The 23896-nt window shown below is 36.1% G+C and overlaps 1 protein-coding gene and 1 non-coding gene across 3 annotated transcripts in view; one reads left to right on the top strand and one right to left on the bottom strand.

Annotated features, from left to right (window-relative positions):
* LOC126190974 (coiled-coil and C2 domain-containing protein 1-like) overlaps nucleotides 1-8594 on the top strand; it is a 141827-nt gene extending 133233 nt beyond the window's left edge. For both annotated transcript variants that reach the window (XM_049931643.1, XM_049931644.1), the window contains 2 exons: nucleotides 7963-8053; nucleotides 8135-8594. In XM_049931643.1, the coding sequence (XP_049787600.1) occupies nucleotides 7963-8053; nucleotides 8135-8257 (214 nt within the window). In that variant the 3' untranslated portion in view covers nucleotides 8258-8594. The remainder of the gene's footprint in view (nucleotides 1-7962; nucleotides 8054-8134) is intronic.
* Nucleotides 8595-21003: 12409 nt separating this feature from the next.
* On the bottom strand, nucleotides 21004-21083 carry Trnal-uag (transfer RNA leucine (anticodon UAG)). Its single transcript has one exon. It is a non-coding gene; the product is annotated as a tRNA-Leu (tRNA).
* Nucleotides 21084-23896: the final 2813 nt, after the last annotated feature.

The raw sequence follows: 23896 nt of genomic DNA, 5'->3' as shown, positions 1-23896 counted from the left end.
GCAAGTCCTTTGAACAGAAAAGTGAGATATATAAAAAGCAAGATAACACTGGCAGAAATGGATCAAACAGTAGGCAATACAAGAGACTTTTACAGGACAGTCATGCTCTTCAAGAAAGGATATAACGCAAGGATTGATATGATCAAAGACAAGCAGGACAACCGATAACAGGTGAAATGAAAGCTATGGAGGAATGGGAAAACTATTTTGAAAATCCACTGACTGTGAATGACATGATCAACAGCTTTGGGACAGCAGCATCAGAAGAAAAAAGAATTGCATGGAGAAGATAGAGTAACAATACTAAAATAGAGAATGACCTGCCAAGCATGGAAGATGTAAGAGAAGCCATAAAAATGCTGAAGCGAGGAAAGGATCAAGAATAGATCGCATACCTGCGGAAATGCTGATAGAGGGAAGAGAGATCCTACAAGAGAGAGTATACCATCTAATCAGTTTAATTTCGAGGAGGGAAAGAATCCCAACAGAAGGAACAGGCTGTCATCTGCCCAATGCTAAGGAAAGGAGACCCAATGATTGCAGCATCGAAAAAGGGACTACCATACTATGCACAACTTGTACGATCCTGAGCCTGTTGTTATTGAAGTAGCTGACACCATACCTTGAAGAGGTACTTGGATTCCAATAAGTAGCATTTAAAAAATGAATTGTAGACCAATTACGTATAATAAGGCAAATGCTATCAAAGAGCTGGGAATTTCGCAGAGATGTTCACTGTCGTTTTGTGGATTTCCAAAAAGTGTATGATAGTGTGAAGAGGCAAGCAAACAGTATGGCAAGAACTGGAAAGGGTGCAGGTTCCTAGAAAACTAATAAAAATGACACAAGCATGAATACAAGAGACTACATGTATTGTGAAAGTGAATGGAAAGATGCCAGAGAAATTGGAGAGGAAGACTGAAGTGTAGCTTCCCCCCCCCCCCCCCACTTCCCCACCACCACCGCCCCTCACTGTTCAATCTGGTTTGGGAAAGAGCAGTGACAAAGGTAATGAGCTAGGATACAGGAATACAGCTGAGTAGAAGAACCAACTCTCTGACTTATGCAGATGATATAGTTTTAATACCACAGAATGAGCAGAAAATTACAATAATCTGTCTGTCCATTGTTGTTTCACATGGATCACCTTACTTTCAGTGGTATGTTTTCCAATATTTACAGTTGTATATCTCTTAGGATATGATGTAGAATATTGTGTCTGCTTTGCTTAGAGTCACATCAGTAAAACAGGGACCAATGATGTGATTCTTGAAAAGCCCACATCACATGTTGGCAGACAGTTGTCATTGTTTATCCACTTCTTGCAGCCAGTGGGGATTTTCAGCTGACCATTTTAATGAATATTGCAAAGATTAATTTGCCCAAGGTTTTCAATGATGCTTCACCAGTGAACAAAATCTTTTGTAGAAATTCTGCTTACTTTGCAGTTTTCGGAAATCTGGAACCAATTTTAAGTAGTCGCCATGAAGTTGTCAGAGTGAAATATGGTAAGGGTGAAACACATTAGAATGTATATTTGTTGAACTCTCATTTGGCTGATCCCAGTCACATATTCAAGCTGCTTCATAGTGATGTGTGGATCGAGTGTTAACAGTGCTAGAATGATGATTGCATTTCTCTTATCAGTTACTCTTCTTTTCCATTGATATGTGTTATTCTTCACACTTCCCGTGTCTTGAATTTTTTTATCATTTTCGGACAGACAAATTGAAAGATATTGGCATGATAAGGATACTTTTTGGCATATAATCACACTGCTGCTCTTTGCAGTGACATTTCCCGTAAATGAGACCCCTACCACTGTTTTGACTGTTGCATACATTGCGGAGGTCCATGTGAATAACTTGAGCAAATTCTCTGATTGCCACAACAGTAAAGCACAGATTGATGGGTCTCAAGTACACTGGCAAAGTATGAAACATTTCTGAGTTGTGTGTTTCCTTACGTTTGATACAGTAGGGAAGATGTTTGTAGGACCTCCTAACTTGATGATGGCAGAATGGTGATTTCATGTGCTGTTATAGTGTTACTATTTTATCAGGTTCCACAAATTTTGTCACTAATTTTTTGTGTAAAATAAAAAAGATAGAAACAATTTGTTCATAATTTGGCAGTTATAAACATTAAAATTTACTTGCCTGACAGAATATTCATCACATTGTCCACTACAACTCAGAGAAAGTCACACCATTATATATTTACTCATTCTGATTATATTTGTTGTGGTGTCACCGCCAGACACCACACTTGCTAGGTGGTAGCCTTTAAATCGGCCGCGGTCCGGTAGTATACGTCGGACCCGCGTGTCGCCAGTCAGTGATTGCAGACCGAGCGCCGCCACACGGCAGGTCTAGAGAGACGTCCTAGCACTTGCCCCAGTTGTACAGCCGACTTTGCTAGCAAAGCTACACTGACAAATACACTCTCATTTGCCGAGACGATAGTTAGCATAGCCTTCAGCTACGTCATTTGCTACGACCTAGCAAGGCGCCATTACCAGTTTATATTGAGATAATAATTAATGTATCAACAAGAGCGATGTTCTCCAATTATGGATTAAAGTTAAGTATTCCAGAAGCTATGTACTGTTTTTGGCTACTATAATTCCTTGTCATTTTCCAGACCTCACGCCAGCCTGCGTGAGCTTAAACATGTGCCTTTCGGCTTCCTCCAAACTCCGTGAATTGGCTCCTGCCAATTCACAACATTTGTGATGACCTATCTTAACTTCTCTTCTATGTAAATTATTATTAATAATATATCAAGGAAAAGGATGGATAAAAATTCTACTCACCAAGTGGTGGCAGGAGAATACACATAGAAAGGTATTACAGTTTGTTAGCTTTCGGAACCAGTGGCGCCTCCTCCTGGCAGAATGGTTGAAAGGGAAGGAAGAGGGGTGAAAAAACTGATTGGTGAGATTTGGGAAAAGGGGTATAGTTTGGAAAAGTCGCCCAAAACCCAGGGTCAAGGGAGACTTAACGGATGGGATGGGAAGGAAAGACTGATTGATGGGGACTGCACCAGATGAGATTTGAAAATGTGAGAGCTGAAAGATGGAAGATTGAGAAATATGCGAGGCAGAGATTACTGCTAAAACACTGTGCATGAGTTAATGAGAGCGAAAACCTAAATGCATTGTATGTGCTAGAGGTGGGAGGATGATGTCAAAAAATAGACAGGTCAGAAAATGATAGAAGTAGAAAACTAAAAAGGGAGTGAAGAAATTCTGAGACCGAAGAAATTAATGTAAATTACGGGCAGGGGGGTGGTGAAAACCAAGGACATGTTGTAGGCCACTTTCCACTTATGGAGTTCTGAGAAACTAGTGTCTGGGGGAAGAATCCAAATGGCACATGTAGTGAAACAGACGTCAAGGTCACAAGTGTCATGTCATAGAGCAAGCTCTGCAACAGGATATTGTATGTTGCCAGTGTACACCCTCTGTCTTTGCCCATTCATCTTAACTGATGGTTGTAATGCTGATATAAAAGCCTGATATATGATATGTGTCATTTCATGGGTGGCTCTCTCTTTCATAGTATATGTTTTGCAAGTTACAGGGCTGGTACAGGTGGTTGTAGGAGGATGCATAGGGAAAGTCTTACAGTGTGGATGGTCACAGGAGTAGGAGGCATAGGAAAGGGACATGGGTGCAAAAAGAGCATAGGGTCCGAAGGATATTGTGGAGCTTGAGATGGCAACGAAAAGCTTTTCTAGGTGTGGTGGGCAAAATTACGGACAGAATGGACCTCATTTCAGGGCATTATTTTATGAAGTCATAGATCCATTCTTTCAGTGATTATGCCCACCACACCTGGAATAGCTGTTTGTTGTCTTCTCAATCTCCGCACTATCCTTGTCAGACGCTATGCTGCTCCTGCATCCATCATTCTCCATATGGCTCCCACCCCTGCGACGTCTCAACTGCAAGACTTGCCGTATGCACCCTTTTACCACCACCTAAACCAGCACTGTAAATGGCAAAATGTGTTCTATGTACCATGTATATCATATCCCAGCTGGTATGTAAACACTGTTCAGCCTTCTTGCATTGGCATAGACAGTTGGTGTACACTGGCAACACACAATATCCTGTTGCAGAGTGTGTTATACAACATGACAGTCATGACCTCGGTGCCTGTTTCACCATACATGCCACTTTGATTCTTCTGCGAGACACCATTTTCTCAGAACCCCACTGGTGGAACTGGCACTGCAACATGTCCTTGGTTCTCGCCACCTACCTTGCCTTAATTTACGTTAATTTCCTTAACTTGCAACAGTGGTCAAAATCCTGGTCTACATAATATTACAAATATTTTATTTCTAGGCACCCCATCCTACAGCCAACAAATATTTTTTGATCTCATTAAAGAAAGATTTTTTTAACAACAAGACAGCTTGGTCACATACTGCAAAGAGTTTTCTGGATGATGACAGTTGCCAAAAAGGTCTACAATCACTCTAATTTCACTCTTTGCTTTGTATATACAAAATATATGTCAACACATATGTATTTCTTTCTTACTTCCATTGTTTCACTGTGTGCCTCTCTCTTTCTTCTTTCTCTGTGTCTCACTACACATTTTACACTTCTTGTCCCTTTATTCTTTTGCATCTCTTCATACTTTGTACTTATCTTGTATTTGATGCCAGCAACTATCTCAGTCAGCTTCTGATTTATGCTATAATGATACATACATCTTTTATGTTATTGTTGTATATCAACTTTAAAGCTTTGAATACTTAATTTACCCAAGGCAAGATGATGCTTTGGATGTAAAAAGTGTTTGTCTCTGCCCTGCGGCAGGAAAAGAATACCGGTAAAATTTATATGTTGTGCCTATGTACAGCAGATTTCTGTTCTGTGAAAATATAGTAAGGAAAGTTCTAGCTGAATGTAATTACGTCGGGAGTAAATGAAACCACTCCCTGAATAACAGAAACATTACCTTGTCGACAGGCACACACAAACAAGAAAGAAAATGTGCTAGCTTTCGTAATAAGTCCTTTCAGCTCGCATATGTGCCTTGGTGCAGTGAGGGACATTGGCGCGCAAGCGTGTGTGTGTGCACTAGCTCGACAAAGGATTTGTTCCGAAAGTTAACAAGTTGTGTGTGCCCATTCAACGGTACTGCTGTTTGGTGAATGATTTCTGACTTTAAGGAATTTGCAGCAGCATGTTTCATATTTCTGTGCATTACCTAGGAGTGTGCAAAATACAAAAATTGGACCAAACTATTGAACATGTAAAATTGCCTTATTCTGGTGAATGGCTACATCTTAAATGGTAATTTAGTAACTTAAAAGAAGAGTGACATTGGCATTTTAATTATTAGACTTCTACCTATTAATACTGTGCTTCCGTGTATTTTACAAGTTATTGTTTCCATTTGATGTACGGTACTTACATGAGACCCCCAGTGTAAGTCTGTAACAGCAAAATTCACAGCATCTGAAGTAGATGGCTTGGTTGGCCATCAAAATATCATGCATAAAATAGAAACAAGAAGTTGGCAGAACACCTGGAGGCACACTAATTAGTCACGCCAAGAAAACCTGAGAGATTACTTATTGTTGTTCATAGCAGACTGAAGGGTTGTAACATAGATACTGTGTAATGTAACAAATGCTGTTGCTGAATTATTATTTATCAATCACACCATATGATTGGTACAAATTTTGACAATGATTCTATTTCTACTCATAGATGCAATATATTAAACTGATCAGTGACACAAGATGATGATGTCACTTGATTGTTGAACTTCTTGGCCACTGAAATAACCATGCTAATTTTGTATCTTAAGATATGTTGTACCTATGTTCACCCTTATGGATCAGTGTACAATGAGGTTATCTTTCAAGTATCCAATCTTCATTCCAGTTCCCGATGGTAGTGTTAAAGTTAATTCTCTGATAATCTTCTTCAGTACGCAATGAGGAGCATCCATGAGAGGCCATCATTTTGTCTAACTCCTATCTGAATGGTGAAACTCGGAGAGCTCATTTCTAAATTTGACTTCAGAAGTGTTGTTCCTCAAAGTGGCATGGATTAGCCTGCTAGACTTCTCATCAAGGCCCAGTTGTCATGGGGTGGGTATCACAATTTGCTCATCTATCGAATCATATGCCTTTTGAAAGTCCACTAGGATGACTTCTCAGGGATGTTTGCCATGACTCCAGTAAGGAAGGATGGTAGATATGGTTATAAATTGAAATGACACCAGTCAAACAGCCAAAAGGATTGATTGAAGAAAGGCTAAGGTACTTCTTTGCTGCTTGCTGTATAAGCAAATAAATTATGACTTCCAGCAGGATGCAAGCCTTTCAATTTGTCATTTTTTCGGTACCTTAATTGTCAGTTTTGATGGAAGAGTGATAGGCATCAGGAAGCAGGCAATGTGTATACTTTGTTTCATTGAGCTGAAGATTTATATGTTAACAGTGGATGAGCTATAGCAAATGATGACAGTTGTTGTAAGCACTACTCTCAGTTTATTTCTTGTTCCTCTGAAACCATTCATTAAACACACATTATTTCTGTGTGTGTTAAAGTTTAAGGAGGTTCTATATATGCCCATAGAAAATAACCAGCATGCTTAATAACTTTGAAGGTTACTGGAATTAAATAATACCACTCACCTCTACACTCCCTACTCAGTGGGGAAACAGTCAAAATTTTGCTCTTGGCAGATGGTGATTTTCTTGTTACGTATGTATTGTCAAGTTGCAGCACTCTCATCTTGTTTTGAGACTAGTTAGATTGTAATGATAAAAAAGCAAGTATACAGCCTCTACAATAATACTGTTCATATAGAAAGCCAATATGCTACTTATGAATTTTTTGTGCATTTTATTCTGCCAAACTGTATCAGTGTCGCACAAACATACTTCCACTTATTACGGTCTTGCCGAATAGTATTAACTGCAGATACTAAAGGGTGTGACACTAAAGTTCTTCCTCAGTAACAATTCTGAACTGTTACAGTACAGTTGAGTGACTTTGAAACGAGCTTGACCTGATCATATACTGTAAAATTACAAGGAGTCTGACTTGCTGGGCACTTCTTATCTGCGGGAGATAAAATGCCAAGTACTGCTAACAGACGCATTTACTTAGCTTTTGAAACTGTTAGTTCCCTCCTCATGGAGAAAGTAGGGATAGCTAGACAGTTAGACAACAGGGGCAAATCATTCAGGCCATAGCTTGGGAGAAAAAGATATTTTCTCAAGTGAATTTATATTTTGTACAATTAGGAATTTACTCTCTTAGCTTATGCTGTAACCTATTAGCATTTTCCAGAGTGCTAACCACTACTTCTTTCTCTTTGTTTGTTTGTTTCTTTCTTTCTTTTATTTATTTATTTCCTTCTTGTGTATACTAAAATGATCAACACCTACGGCCACTGATAAGAAAAGGCCAAGCTCTTAGTTACTTTACACACATAAATAGTTCTGAAGTTGCATAAAAGTGGGCTACGATTTGGTTACTTTATCTCGAACCATTTCAATACTATTTTTACAGTCATTTGTGTAACAAATTCTGACAGAAAGAGAGAAATATAACCTGCTAAAATCCCATAGCATATAACAGACTTAAAATGCTGACCGATACATAATCCAAACACCAAAACTAATTCTTTCTCTTATTATGCCAATTAAACTCCATTCTGTTTTGAGCAGTTCTAACAAAAGACTCAGGTCTGTAATGCAAGCAACCAGCAAAATAATATACAGTCACTTGCTGAAGAACCTCCAGTAATATGTAAATTTTTGGTGTAGACTTTCAGATCTGAGACAGACAATAAAAATTGTTATTTTTCCTTGTAAAACTTCTGTTATGTTCAGACGTTTCTGACAGGATGTAGATTGCCTCAATATAATCCTTACTGACTCTTGTGAAGATTATTATTATGTAACCTCATTGTTTTACAGTGGATTTTTTAGAGGCGATTCGCTAATTGGTACAGCAAACATCAAACTGCAACCATTGGAAACTAAGTGCATTCTTCATGATGCTTATGATGTAAGTAAAATACTTTCATTTTCCATTGTGATGCTGTTCTTTAAGAGAAGCAGTACATTTATTTTCTATTTTAAATTGCAGTTGCTTGAAGGCCGTAAAACTGTTGGTGGGAAGCTAGAAGTGAAAATCAGAATACGAAATCCAATTGTTACAAAGCAAGTTGAACAAGTGCAAGAAAAGTGGCTTGTTATTGATTCTATGTGAAAATGTTCTGACACTTCATTGTTCCTCATTTGGCTGGCTGTGTTCATGTTGTGACATTTTTATTTCTTTCCTTTGTGCTGTTACTAGTAGAAAACTGGAAAGACAAAAAATGCTCTGTAAATGATAATCACTGTATTGGACAATAATATTTTCAGAGCACATGTATTATTGTATGTATTAAGTTCCAGAATCATGTTTTGCACTGTAGGAATTACATGTGTGTTTATTTCATCAATATTGTTTTTATAAATAGATATGTATATTTGTATATGGAATGTTATATAAAAAAGCTGTAATATTGTTTTTAATTATGAAATAATTATTTTTTAAAAATAAATCTCCAATTACAATTTTATTTTCTGGTAAAACATTATAGTCTTCTGCACTTTAAAAGTAAAGAGCATTATTTAATTTTTGCCAGTACATCATCAATGACTTTTAGAGGAGGCTTCAGGCACATTTTCTCTGGTGTTTTATGTGCAATTTACTTTTTGCAGTGTGTAGATTAAGTGGGTCCAATACTGCATTGTCTGTCACCAGGAAAGAATTTTTTTTTCTCGTTACAGGTAATTTACTTTTTCTGGAATTTTATGTGTACATTTGATAGAGTGGACCCAGATAAGTTATGAGTGATATTGAGTTTAATGAACAGACACAGATCACTTTACAAATTGGGAAGTTGGCTGCAGGCCACCACAGCATAGTCATTTGAATATTATTCACTGACTATTGCGAGACACAAAACATTGAGCCTTGCAGTGATTTCCTGCAGTCAAACACCAGCTGTTGACCACTACATGTAAGTTATGGCTACTCAAGAAAAATTCAACAGAACTGCACGCTATCTTTTCGGGTGCAAATGGGGATGCTATGTCAACACAGATAGTATGCAACTATCTCCACACTGAATTGTGGATAAAGCACCCTCTGCTTACATTGGTATTTTAGAACTTGCTCATAAATCCCAGGTCCTTATAATGTAAACGATCTTGCATGGCACAAATTTATCTAATAAATATTTCGCAGTACTCTGGGCTTCTAATGATGTATAACAAATCATAGATGGGTTTCAAAAGTGTGGTATTAAATTTTTGCACATTCTGTAAATACTCTTTTTTTCAATGTTTATTCTGAGGCAGTTTTCAAGGAATCCTTGACAGAAGATTGAGAGAGTTTACAATAAATGGGAAACTTATTAATAACATGATATATGCAGAAGACACAGTCATAATAGCACACAAGTACCTGCTCATAAATGCAGTGAAGAGTTTGGCTGTCTATTAACCCTTTCAAAACATTATCTAAAAGGGAAATCCCCTCCTTAAAATATTTAGGTACCATTTCGGACCAACAATGTGAATCCAAGTGACACACATAAACAAACCAGGAAACAACTAACAGGAATGAGGGAAGAAAGTGTTAAAGACTAATCCACATTAGCTGTCACGTCACGGTATGATGGCACCGTCAAGGTTTCTTGGGAACAAAATTTTTATGACCGATTCACTGTCCGTAGTTGAGCAGGTGACCCCAAACTCATTTCCTCCCGATAGGCGATCCACAGCCTTGCACCCATCCTCCATACTTTGTTTCATCGTGCTTTTGTTAGGTTGTGGTTTTACTGCTTTATATCAGTTGTTATCCTACGTATTTTTATTTTCCTTTGTTATTTCTTATTTATTATAGACTGAAAACTATTGAGGACAGTCACGTGAGTTGAAATCATGTGACTTGAACTGACACAACGTGATGTAACATGACATGACGGACATTGTGAATAAACCCTAATGTGATGGTGCCGTGTTGTGATGATCAGTGTGAATTGGCCTTGTTTAGAAAGAATTTGTCTGAACACATTATCTGTTGTAGGACTTACCTACATTTGAATGCACCAGCTGGTAATAAGTAATTCCATACATACCGCTAAAAAGAACTGTCTTCTACACACTGCTAGAAAGAAATGTCTTCTACACACTGCTAGAAAGAACTGTCTTCTACACACTGCTAGAAAGAACTGTCTTCTACACACTGCTAGAAAGAACTGTCTTCTACACACTGCTAGAAAGAACTGTCTTCTACACACTGCTAGAAAGAACTGTCTTCTACACACTGCTAGAAAGAACTGTCTTCTACACATTGCTAGAAAGAACTGTCTTCTACACACTGCTAGAAAGAACTGTCTTCTACATACCATTAGAAAGAACATATCTTCTGTAAATTGATATGTATAATAACGGTATTTATATTCTTATCCTTGAATTTGACCATGAAGTAACTCAGAATATTCTCCTGTCAGTTACCACTTTCTTCCGCCAACCCCTTCAACTCATTAACATGAAATTTTTCATGAGGTTTGCAACTGAGAATAGGCATGATTTCGTGCTGCATGTTTTCTGTTCTGTGTTTGTTATGAGAATGAAAAGTGGAAAGAGGGTGCAGGAACTGAAATGGAATTCAGATCTTGAAATGTTCGTATTGTCATCTCTTGCACTGAAACTAAGATACTGAAAATATCAATATCAAAGTCCTTCACTGGATGAAAAAGTAAAAAGAACTACTGTATTACATATTATAAAACAAAAAAGAACAAAAGGCTTGGGACATATTTTAGGAACTAGAGATATCAATTGTTGCAACTTAATATTGAAGGATGATGGCAAAAATGTCACTGGAAGACTGAGAATCTCATGACTGAAAGACATTTCGTTGCTTTCTATACTTCACTGGCCAAATCAGAGTATACGTATTGCCAACATTTGCTAGGCAATATCATCTCAAGAAGAAGACAGAATTGTCTTCGCAGTGGGCTCTTATAAATTAAAAACAATTAGTTTGCGTCAGCTGATTGTGAAGTTTTACACTTGATTGCTTTTGATCATATAACAAAGGGCTGAATAAGACTTGTTAAGCAGCAGCTGCAGCAGTTTATGACAGCTGATTGTTTCATAACCTTAAACTATGTGGTAGGTTTGTACACCCAGAAGTACTGTTAAACAGGGTGAAGTTGCTTGATTTTGCACTTTCAATGTAAATATTTCTGAAAGCAATAAAATTAACATATTGGTTTTTCTTTCAGAACATGAGTACTTAAGTGTGGATTGTTTATAACAACAGGGTGACTTTAACCCTTAGCTTCCCAGACCATTTTCAGGTCGCATTCAGCAATTTCAATGGGACAGTGCAGATTTTATGTAACAGGTTACATTAATACCACACAAAAAATATATATTCAAATAAATTTTAAAGTTTATTATTATGAAAAAATACATTTAAACAGAAAACTACACAAAATTAACATGATAATATTAGAGCTATGAAAACTCAAATACCCTGCACTCCAAATTTTACTTTTTGCTATATTTTTATTTAATGCATGTGTAATAATAAAAACATAAAACACTCCCGAAAAAAATTCAGAAAAATGAAAGTAACAGTAGTACCGTACTTTTTAGGTGTTTAGTTTTCTTCTCAGAGGTTTTCTTTCAACTCGCTGGAAATTTTTGTAGAGGTTCAAGTCAGATTGGCTTCTAGCAACAATGGCACATAGACTTCAACTCTTGGTGCTACACCCAAAAGACAGTGAAAGATATACAAAGTTGTGGTACTTGTTGATTAGCTTTTTATTTGTGGTGTCCCAAATGAGTTTACAAGCTTCTTTAAAAATTGAAACAGTTCACCTGAGTATTGTCTTCGTTGGACTTGCGAAGGACAAACACATTCACCCCACTTAACAGGGTGACAATACAGAAATGTATCTCACAAAATTTCATCCTGCACATATTTTGGGCAATAAATAAACATTAAAGGCTGGCAATCTGTTAACACTGTAATCATATGTACAGTAACTACCTCTGTCAGCAGATAGAGCAGTGCTGTGCAGTTGGTGCAGTGGATAGTGTTTTGGGTTGGCATGCAGGAGGTTGAGGTTTCGATTCTGGTTGAGACATACATGTTTCTATTTGCTAAAAGTAGTTTGCATAATATGATACCTGGCACCTTAATCTTCATACAGCAATTATATTGAGTCTTCAACAAAACAGCCATTACGTACTACGAACACAGAAATGGAGGTACGATCATTTTCATTGGTCAACTTTTAAAGAAGCCTTTTGCATGTTGTTGACGTGAATTGTTTCGCGCCACTGCATCTACTAGATTCCAAGCATATTTTCTGTATACCCTCCGCCAGAGGTCCCATCGAAATCATTTGCAAAGCATGTTGCTGGCCATACTGGTTATGTGAGGCCCTGACTGATTGCAATGGACCTGAATGTGTCAAGAATAATAGTTGGTATTAATCGATGGGACCATTGGGAGAAGGTACACAGAAAACTGGTTTAGAATCTAGTAGATGCACTGCTGCAAAACAATTCGCGTCCATAACACGCTAAAGGTTTCTTTGAAAGCTGACCAATGTATTTCCATTTCTGTATTCCAGAATCGAACCCTCGACCTCCTGCATACTAACCCAAACACTATCCTCTGCAGCAACTGCACAGCACTATTGCTTGATCCTGACAGAGGTAGTTAACATACATGTGATAACACTGTTGTCAGATTGCCGATCTTAATGTCCATTTACTGCTCTAAATATGCGCATGACTAAATTTTGTGACAGACATTTTTGCATTGCCAGTATGCGAGGAATTGCACTGCGAAGTCAGAGTGCGAATTTTTTTTCACCCTGTGTGTATATGAGAGAGAGAGAGAGAGCAGTTTGTAATCTTCCTTATACATAAAGGTAAATAACAATAGCTCATAGAATTAAATCAAATGACAAGACCTATCTGTTTTGATGACAGAGAAATTCAACAACACTATAGTAACTTTCACTTAACAATAGATTCTTTAATTCCTTTTTAAATCTATATAAGTTTTGTATTTTTTTGATTTCCTTAGACGAGTCACTGAACATTATTTTTTGAAGGTACATCACTATTTTGCTGGCCGGAGTGGCCGTGCGGTTGTAGGTGATACAGTCTGGAATCACAAGACCGCTACGATCACAGGTTCGAATCTTGCCTCGGGCGTGGATGTGTGTGATGTTCTTAGGTTAGTTAGGTTTAAGTAGTTCTAAGTTCAAGGGGACTGATGACCTCAGAAGTTGAGTCCCATAGTGCTCAGAGCCATTTCTTACGTCACTATTTTGGTACTTAAGAAAACATCTAGATTTATAAATGAATAAACCAGTGAGGGTCAACATTTTTTAATTTCTTGAAGAGTTCTCTGCATGGCTCTCTGTAACCAACACCCTTGAGAATGCAAATGGCTCTCTTTTGGAGCTTAGAACAATTTTTTGTAAATGGTGTATTCCCCCAGAATATAATACCATTCCTTATAATGCTATGCACATGAGAGTAATTGCAGTAGTCTTTTAAGTTTTTGTGATTTATAATGGTATTTACTACGTTTTTATTCAATAATTCAACTTGTTTTTACTATCTTAAATTGTCGGCCAATGATACATCTAAAATTTTTGTGAAAGATGTTTGCTCATTATACAGTTCCCTATCTCTATTAATATGTTATTTTTTACTTGTTCCTTATGTGCCTAAAAAAGATCCATGTGGTTTTGTTGTCATTTATGATCAAACAGTTGTCCCTGAACCGTTATGCTGACTCATTTGTTATTGCACATTGTTTTTCCATGTCTGCCTGCTTTACTCTGTACTGCCTAAAAAAGATCCATGTGGTTTTGTTGTCATTTATGATCAAACAGTTGTCCCTGAACCGTTATGCTAACTCATTTGTTATGGCACATTCTTTTTCCATGTCTGTCTGCTTTACTCTGTACTTTCACAAAGAGGGCTGTATTGTTCGCAAAAAGAACTGATTCAGCTCTTGTTACGTGGTTTAGAAAGTCATTAATAAAAACCAAGAAGCGCAGGGGCCCCCTAAAACAGAATCTCGGGATACACTACAGTTAACTTTTTTGTATGTTGAGTGATATTGTCTGCCATTACGAGTTATTTCAACACTTTGATATGTCGCGCGCAATATGGCAGGGTTAATGAGGTCAAATGCCTTGGATTCATCATTGTTTACTGCAATTAAAACTTGTTCCAGAAGTGATACACAGCTGTATCAGTAGACATGTTTTTCCTAAAACCATTCTGTGCATTGGTAAGATTTTTACATTTGTTCAGGAAACTCCCAGTAACTTTAGCAAAGCCTGATAGTAGTGACAATGGTCTGTAATTTTGTATGTTATATGTACAGTCTTTACTATAGAGTGACTTTATTATTGATTTTTTTAAGTGCAGAAGGGATATGTTAATAATATTAGTTAGTTCAGTTGCTATTTTGTCTGAACTATGTTTTATGACCCTCACAGGAATGCCATCACATCCTCAAGACAATTTATTTTTCAGCTTATTAACCGCATTTCTTACTTCTAAATGAGACATGAAAAAACTGTTCATTTATGGGAACTTTTATGTTTGTAACTTTCGTGTTTCCCAAATTCTTGGTAAGATTTTGAGCAATGTTAATATATTAATAACTAAATACATTAACAACATTTTGAGTGTCTTCAGGAACTTTTCCTTACTTTTTATTATAATGGGGTTGGGTCAATCCATACCAAGTGGTCCAAGAAAAAAATAATTGGTTACTTGACCATCTCAGAAAAATTTTATATTTGCTGGGTGAATTCCCCAATGTTTAGTAGCCACAAAAATATTTTTTAAAAAAATTTATTGTTTATTAGTTTAAATGGCGACCATATTTGTTGCAGCCTGCAAACGTTGTTTCGTATTTGGAAGCATCTACATTTTTTACAATTACTCGGTAGTGGATTGTCCTAAGCCTTCCAGATAAAATGCATTTACTTCAACACAATATGGGCTACAAATTAACATCATTATCACTTAGCTGAATGTATTCTTTAATATATTTTTAATAGATCAAAGTTACCAGGCACAAATTAAAAAAAAAACCTCGATTTTTGAACAGTAGTTTTCCAAAGAAAGATTAATTTCTCAGCTTTAATATTTTTCTGCTGGTACACTGTATAGTATATTTACTTTTTATAGAGTATCAATGGTGAGCAGCTTACTCTTAAAAAAATACCCTATTTTTAAAAATGGATTTTTTAATTTTTCCATTTTGTGGCCTGCAATATCTTTGTTGGGGGACCAGATAAAAATCTGAAAATTTCACAGTTAATAGACCTTTATGATATCAAACTTCAGTATAAATTTCAACTTTGAAATTCAGTTGGAAGTTATGGAAAAAAAAAATTACAAACACCAGTCAAAAATACGTTTTTAACATCTGTGATATCTAGGCTTATGGAATAAAATATATCAGTTACGGTATATAATTTAATCATATCTATGATTACTTTTTTTTATTGAAAATAAGCCTACTACTTACATTATATTGTTCTCCTGCTATTTGTTTTTAGTACATCGCTCATTGAACATTTGAGATATTTGTTCACTCAGTTTGGGTGTTAGATTATAAGTTCGCCCAGTCACAGTTGTAAATTCCATGGGAGACAACTTCCTTAGGACATTTTTAAGTGACATCCAAACTTGATCCTTCTCAATTTTTTAAAGGATGGCCTTGGTCCTGGAGGGTGATAAAATACAACATCTTGGTTTCGGCAGTCAGTATTATCAACTTAGACAATCCACCACTGTTCATCATAAACACAAGCCACTATGTCTTTATTTTGAAGAACCAGTTGTACAAGTTTTCCACACTGATGAAGTTCACAATCAGGCGAAGTTGATGTGATCATACACTTCAGTAAGCTCTGTGAATTGGGTGCAAAACAATCAAAAGATCGAGTGCCTTTAATCTTCTGACAAGTGTTGTACATTTCCTTCAAGACGGTGCCATAGACTTTTTGTATTTCCTCACATTGTACAAAAACATTGATATGTTTTTTACAGAATTCAAATATTTCTTGAGTTGTTATGATTGTCATCAGTCCGCTGCAGACTAGCTTTTGTAACAACTCACTTTGTTGTACCCCCGACACCATCGCAAGCATTCTTCCCATGGCATGAACTGAAAAAGTGCCATTCTACATCAAATGCAAAATCTTATTTATGAAAGCAAATGTTAATAATTTTTTTTTGTTTTGTTTTTATATTGACTTGCTGCCCCATCCGAAAAGTAAAGCAGTTTTTTTTATGGAAGGGTGGTGCTGTTTAATGTAGTTTGTTGATTTTAGTTAAAAAGTGTGCACTGCTGTAGTGTTGTGTTCAAGGTAGTCGCTTATAACACAAAAGCTGTGGCTCATTAGTTTATCTTCTTCTTTATAATAGAATACAAATGGATGAACTGTGAAATGTTTGTTTACCCAGTGGTGCCCTTTAACTTCATCTTGAAGAACAAAGGAATAATTTTCCAAAAAGTCAGCAAGAACAAAGCATTCATCAGCTGCCAAGGTTTGCTTTTTGTCTTTCAAAAATTTACTTTGAGCTTTTGCAATAAAATGATGCATTTTCAGATTTTCAAGGTAAGCCACCAACACTTCAAAAAACTTTTCTCGTGTTTTTTGGCTGTCAACATTTCAGTTCTGTATTGTGTCACCCATTGTTTGTATTTTACATTGTCAGGATCAAATTGTTTTCTTCGGATTCTTCAAACATGTCAAGTAAGGCTTGTTGCTTGGACAATCTTCACATTTTCCCTTTATCATGCAATTGTAACTGTCAATATTGCACATCATAACTTCCAAAAGGTCTTTATAGTCAACTATAAGATTGGCCCCATCTATCATAATCTTTACGTTCTGATAATACAAACACAAACATTATAGGTGCCAGATGCCCCTGCAACAATACACCATCTTGGTCTCAACTCGCAAAACTTTGATTTTCCAATTTTAATGTCAAGATTTTATTTTCTAAATTCAGAGGATAGTTCGTTAAATTACACAATATTAACCTTTTTGTCTTTGAATCTTAGAACCATTTTGTTTCACAGAAACAGTCTTTTCTGCCAGACATCAAACTTCTGTTATTGTCATTGTCATAATACTTAATAACTTTATTGATTGTGTTTTCATCTACCAAATTAGATGCACTTTTCTTTTGTAATGCTGGTAAAATTCCCTGTTCTTTTACTAACTGCCTGGTTAAGTTAACAAGACATTCTGACACATTAAATCCATCACTAACTTTTGCTTGACTCCAAGAATTCGGCAGTAAACTGATAATCTTAATTTTATCATCTTTGTTTAAAGTACTGCATTTAATTTTTCTATCAAATCATCATATTTGGTCGGAGAAGTTTTAGAACTTCCATCTGTTTTAGTATAAATTGTATTTTGAAATGAAACTGCCAAATTCTTTTTGACTGTAGCTGCCACTTTCTCAATTTTTGTATTCAAGGCGCTTTGTCTTTTATCTTGACTTAGTGTTCTAATTTTACTAGCAGGCAATATATCCAGGATTTCACAAGCTGTATCTACATTTTTAATGGTTGCTGATATGACACAAAATTCTGTATCTGAGGTTTCCCTATCTTTTCTCTTGAGTTACAAATATCCTAGAATAACATGTTGGACACAATGATTTTCCTGGTATGAGATTGACAAAAGGGCTTTTATTTTTAGAATACTGATCAAATGTTATTTCTCGCAGACCTTTTGTCATAGGTTTCTTACGTTTCTCAAAAAGAGTCCATGCAAGACTGACCAAAAAGATGGTGAAATTTTTTTAAGTATTCCATTTCATGGTACTTGCATGTTGATTTGACCGCTAGGCTGACTCGTAAGTAAAACACTTTTTCTTCTTCACTGTCATCTTCGATTAAAGTAATGTCTTTAGGATACACTGCATACACACTTTTATGACATGCTTCATTAATAATAACACCAACAGAACACTGAGACACCATTTTGCAACTGCACACTTAAAGAACTTCTGGCTAAATAAGTGCGAGTAGACAATTATTGTTGTAAGGGGGAAGACAACAATCAGACTTGTATAGCCTTGCAGATGCAATTGTTAGCCTGCTGAAACAATTACCACAGCATTGTTTTGACAAATAATCATTAGATAGTATAACGTGGTGTGTTACATTATGCAGTTGGTGTACTTCATTTGATTAGCCTACCAGATATCACAGACGTTAAGAAACGTATTTTTGACTCGTGTTCGTAATCTTTTTTCTATAACTTCCAATTGAATCTCAAAGTTGAAATTTATACTGAAATTCGATATCATAAATGTCTATTAACTGTGAAATTTACACATTTTTTTCTGGCCCCCAACAAATTTACTGCAGGCCACAAAATGGAAAAATTTTAAAAAATCCATTTTTTAAAATAGTGTATTTTCTAAGTGTATCTATAAGAAGTAACTATACTGTACATTGTAATAGCAGAAAAATATTAAAGCTGAGAAATTAATCTTTCTTTGGAAAACTACTGTTCAAAAATTGAGTTTTTTTAATTTGTGGTTGATAACTTTGAACTATTAAAAACATATTAAACAATACATTCAACTAAGTGATAACGATGTTACTTTTTAGCCCAGAGTGTGTTGAACTAAAAGCATTTTATCTGAAAGGCTTAGGACAATCCACTACTGAATAATTGTAAAAAATGTAGATACTTGCAAATACGAAAAAAACGTATACGGTCTGTAATAAATATGGCCACCATTTCAGAATAACAAACAATACCTTTTTTTAATATTTTTGTGAGTACTAAACATTGGGGAATTCACCCTGCATATATAAAATTTTTCTGAGATGGTCAAGAAACCAATTTTTTTTTTTCTTGGACCACTTGGTATGGATTGACCCTGTTTTTGTTTGTTAGTTTGGATTTAACTATGTCATAGTTTATGATGTTCCCAATGGATCTGGTTTTATTGCTACCTATTCTGATAATTAAGTCACTGTTAAGAATTTTAGTTCCACAAACAATGTGTCTATAGATTTTTCTGTAGCATCTAAGATGCAGCCTTAGTGTACATTGTGGTTTGTAAGCCTGCTGAGATTTCTAAGAATGCCTGCAGATTTCTTAATTCCTGCTGTTAGATATGAATTAGATTAATGGGTAATTAACATCAAAGCAGTATTTATATAATGTGAAAAATGAATCACATTTACTATCTACAGTTTCGTTTGAGGATATGTTCCATTTAACCCTCTGCAACAGGTTATGAAAACTCGTAAGGTACTTTCTTTAATACATCCTGTTTCTATACATTTTTACACTGACACGTTTTTTTCTGATCACATTTACTATTTGAAGCGGAATGGCCATAAGGTCTGAGAAGCCACTTTCTATTAATTTTCAACACACTTTAACTATGGGTATGTTGCTTAAATTGTTGTGTCGCACCCATCGCCATACCTGGTGATGTCTGCTTCTGTACCTTCGAGACTATATTCACTTTCAATTTTGTTGCTACCATCTCATCCAACATCACTTCCTAAACCATCCTCAAATCATAAAATGTATCCCCAAAGTCATGGTTCTTTAAACATGAACAGTAGACATATACCTGGCTGCTGAAGAAAGTTTCGGTCTCAAGGGAACGTTGTAATCTCCTACTCCACCGTTACGCATTAAAATAGCAACAGCGTGACACCACATCTGAGACTTTAAGGTTTAATTGTTCTGAAATTTTATCAATAATTGAAAAATAAATGTGTCATAATAATTAAAATTTTAGTACTAATTTCATATAAACACACAAGGAAAGTTTATGAACAAAAATACTGTGGTCACAAATTTTCCTTATGAACTTCCGAAGAAACCCATTCAAAAAGCGTTCACTGTAGACTGAACTAACATGAGAAAATCAAAACGAAAAAGGCTTTATTTCTTCAAGTCACCCGATGTGTGTTAGTACTTCCGCACTTTTTTTTCACTGACAGTTTTTCTGATCTGTGCTGTATAATGCAACAAACTTACCTCCAGGGCTTCAGCCTACGTAAGAAATTCGTAAGCCAACAGGTATCAATAGCTTCCTCACTCCACCATTAGAATTATCTATGATAGTTGCTGCGTTCATTAGGTCACATTCTTGTCGAAATGTTCACGAATGTTTGCTCATAAGACAACAGCTCAGAAAATGACGGTCAACTTCACACCAGGTCCATCAAGAATTTGAAAATTTTATTTTTGTGTCTATAAAGAGATAAGTGTAATTGGTTAACTTATGTTATTGTACGTTATCATTCTGAAGAGTAACATAGTTAGTCTCGGCAGCCACAAGATAGTGGTCAATTTGTGTGTGTGTGTGTGTGTGTGTTTTGCAAAAATAATGACAATTAGTTAAATGTTAAGCAGATCCTTTGAACGTTTCTTTTATCGAAATAATATGGAACGAGTCAGTTTACAGGATATGTATACACGACATAACCAGATCTAGCGCATGAGTTGTTATATGTCAGTCACACAAGTTTTGGATGATTAAGAAAAGTTAGAGAAAAAGATCAAGCCGAAAACGATTGCAGTAGCCTGTATACAGGTAGATGATGGGAGGTTCGAAATACTATGTATTTAGCAATTACCATGAACTTCCAGATGGTAAATATAATAGCCAAAATAATTTTCGATACTAACGTGTAGTTATTCAACATAAAACATTTTTCGAACTTTTTTTTCAATACCTTTAATTCGATACGATTATTGTTCAGATTCATACAGGGGAACCAAACGAATGTACTGTAATTCTTTATTCTGTCAAAATTAACTAGAGATATAATTTTTGTCCTCATAAAGTGTGTGTAGTGCAGTGATGAATTTGGCAATAAGTAAAAAGTTTTGGCAGCGGTGGGATTCGAACCCACGCCCTTTCGGACTGGTGCCTAAAACCAGCGCCTTAGACCGCTCGGCCACGCTACCTCACGACAGATATGAACTTGAGCAAAAGTCTTAACTAGTTGCCAAGAAATTTAGTATAAGTATTCTTATTGCACTTCGTCTGATAGGAAACAAGCTTTCCAAAGCCTCAAAGCATGCATTTATGGAAGGAGTTAGTTACAGGAAAATACCGTACGAGAAGTTTATATACGTTTTGAGAGCAACAATGAAGGTTGTAAGAATGCAATAATAACGCTCCTGGAGTCGTGAGATAATTACCAAAAACATTTCAATAATACAACATTGGGCTCACCAATACCGAATTGAGAAGAGATCTTTCGTACATTAACCTACATAGAAAAATGCTCATGAAGCCTTTAAAAGACATGTTCTATAACCATCAGCCTTGACAATACATGTACTAACGGTAAGCATCTCGCCATGCCTCGAAACAAATATGGATTTTACTCGAATGACGAAGAGAGCATCTCATGAAAATGCGCTTCGTCCAAACCGGACCATGATTTAAAAAAAACTTGTCACCCACTGTGCAGAACTAAGCGTACCGCAGAGTTGGATTAAGGCATTGCGGGGCTCATAGCAAATGCCATGAAGAAGCTCTTGGTTTCCTTCAAGTCTCAAATTTTAGGATATAATATAATGCAGTATCTTACTTCGGTCCCGAAACGATATGTACCTACATTTTCTTGCACAGTTATCGTCACACTTTCTTTCCAAACCTTGAGAAAATATAAGCGCCACCTTACTGCAATCACATTTTTATACAAATTTACTTCTTTAATGCTGTTTTGTCCAAAACTGACATACTGAGCCCGTGGCTGAGTACAAAATATAGGTTGTCTCTTACATAGAAGATAACAGCAGCCAGCTACTTTTTACAATGCTATTTATTTAAATAGCACCGTTACCGGTTTTGAACAGACAGACGACTTGTTCACATTTAGATTAATTTTACAGCAGCTTTCACTTTTTCTTTTCCAAAAACAAAAAAAACCAAAGCTGATGTAAAATTGTAAAAAGTGTCTGATCTATGTAAGAGACAACCTGTATCACTTCATTAAATCTGTGCAAAATAATAAAAGTTAATACAATGACTGAAATGAGATATTCAAAGATCAGAAAATAAGAACAGAAATGTATTTGAAACAAATAAAAATAAAGACTACAATCTATTTTGATAAAGATTTTTTTTAAAAAAAATTACTGTTCTGTATTACCGTACTGAACAAGCGATCTTCAGCTATAATAAGCGCAGGGTTTTATTCATTAAGCTACGGAGCTACTGGGTAAACTCATTTTACTTTTAATTATTGTGTGTGTCACAAGAAACCATTTTTGTCGCATTTTCACATTCGAGAATCCACGATGGTGGAAGGCTACGCGCTATGAAGTCTGGTAGTTGACAGCCAGTCCTTCACCACTCTATGGTTAGTTTCAAAAAGTCAATCTCATCCCTGGCTCAGGGGCAAATGGATCTTTATTGAATTCGGAATTAAATGAATTATAACGATAACACATTACAATCAGATCCAACACCGGTAGTTGATAACTACATTGTTGCATACGTTGCACATCAAATCTACTTTATTCTTATGTGGTCGAGTAAATAAACAAAGGAAGAAAGCTCACTTTATTGGCCAGTGCTTCTCGTTTTCCGACGACAAACTTCCCAGTTACAACATAAAATTATTTTTCACTGTCTTAGTGTTTTCTACTGTTAAACGATAGTATTCAGGGACAAATTTAGCTATTAACTGTGTTAGGTCAGAATTCATGGAGATAAAAAGACTTAACTCGATCCTGCGACATGGATGACCGCAAGTAACTCTTGGAGCGAGAGAGAGCGCAGTGGGTGACAAAAATATTCGCAGTGCCACCTCCAAATTAAGGAACAGTTCTTGAACGTAGTTTTCGCCCAACACTTTGAATAAAGAACTTAGGAGAAGATTTTGCGGTTGTTAGCACATTTCAGTAGGACAGTGATGTCTCGGCCAAGAAAACTACTTAGGAGCTCAAAAATGCTACACAGTTGTTTTAATTTTTTTTTCTTTTCTCCAAATCAGGTATCAATCTGTCTATAGTAACCAGAAGAGTATTAATCCACAAAATTTCTTGACTTTTTCTTTTTGTGTCTGTTTTGTACATATTTACGTTACTCTTTTCGATGTCAACTTTTTCATGTGTGTTGTACATAGAACGATTCTTTAGAATGTATCGAAGTAAAAAATCGTACTGCCTTATTACAGTCCCAATATCGGTATCAACACTTTAAAACAATGTATTTGTTGCATTAAAAAAATGTCCTCATTGTCGTTGACAAAAATGTTGTCAGTATCGCAGTTTCCAGATTCTGCAGACTCAGCCGCATTACAGTCGCTTCGCATCTTAATGAATCATTTTGAGTTTCATCAATCTATTTCATTTTGACTACAAAATATTCCAACAGCTCGTAAAAGCAGAGAAGGGCGTAAGCGCGTGATGACAACACTGCTGCACACGATCCTACCAAGTCATGGGAGGGAGCTGGACCCGTAATATACAAAGCAAGAGAGACCAGCCACTTTGCTTGGATTGTCAGTGACTGACCCTGGCATAAGTGAATGCCCAAATCATACTTTCTTAATTTATTAATGAATCAGTTAATTCTTCCGGTTTCTGCACTGGATTTGGTAGAACACAGTTAAAGCTCTCAAACGAAATCCATCTTTTTAGAATCCTTTTTATAGCAACAAAAGACAGCTGATCCGTATGTGTAACAGCTGGGGTAAATCAAATAGGGTGGAAAAATATTTACTTTCCTTCACTTCATCTACAATGTACTTCATCACACTGTC

Source organism: Schistocerca cancellata, chromosome 6, assembly GCF_023864275.1.
Source record: "Schistocerca cancellata isolate TAMUIC-IGC-003103 chromosome 6, iqSchCanc2.1, whole genome shotgun sequence".
Taxonomy (NCBI): Eukaryota; Metazoa; Arthropoda; class Insecta; order Orthoptera; family Acrididae; genus Schistocerca; species Schistocerca cancellata.
This window is presented reverse-complemented; position numbering and strand designations above follow the sequence as displayed.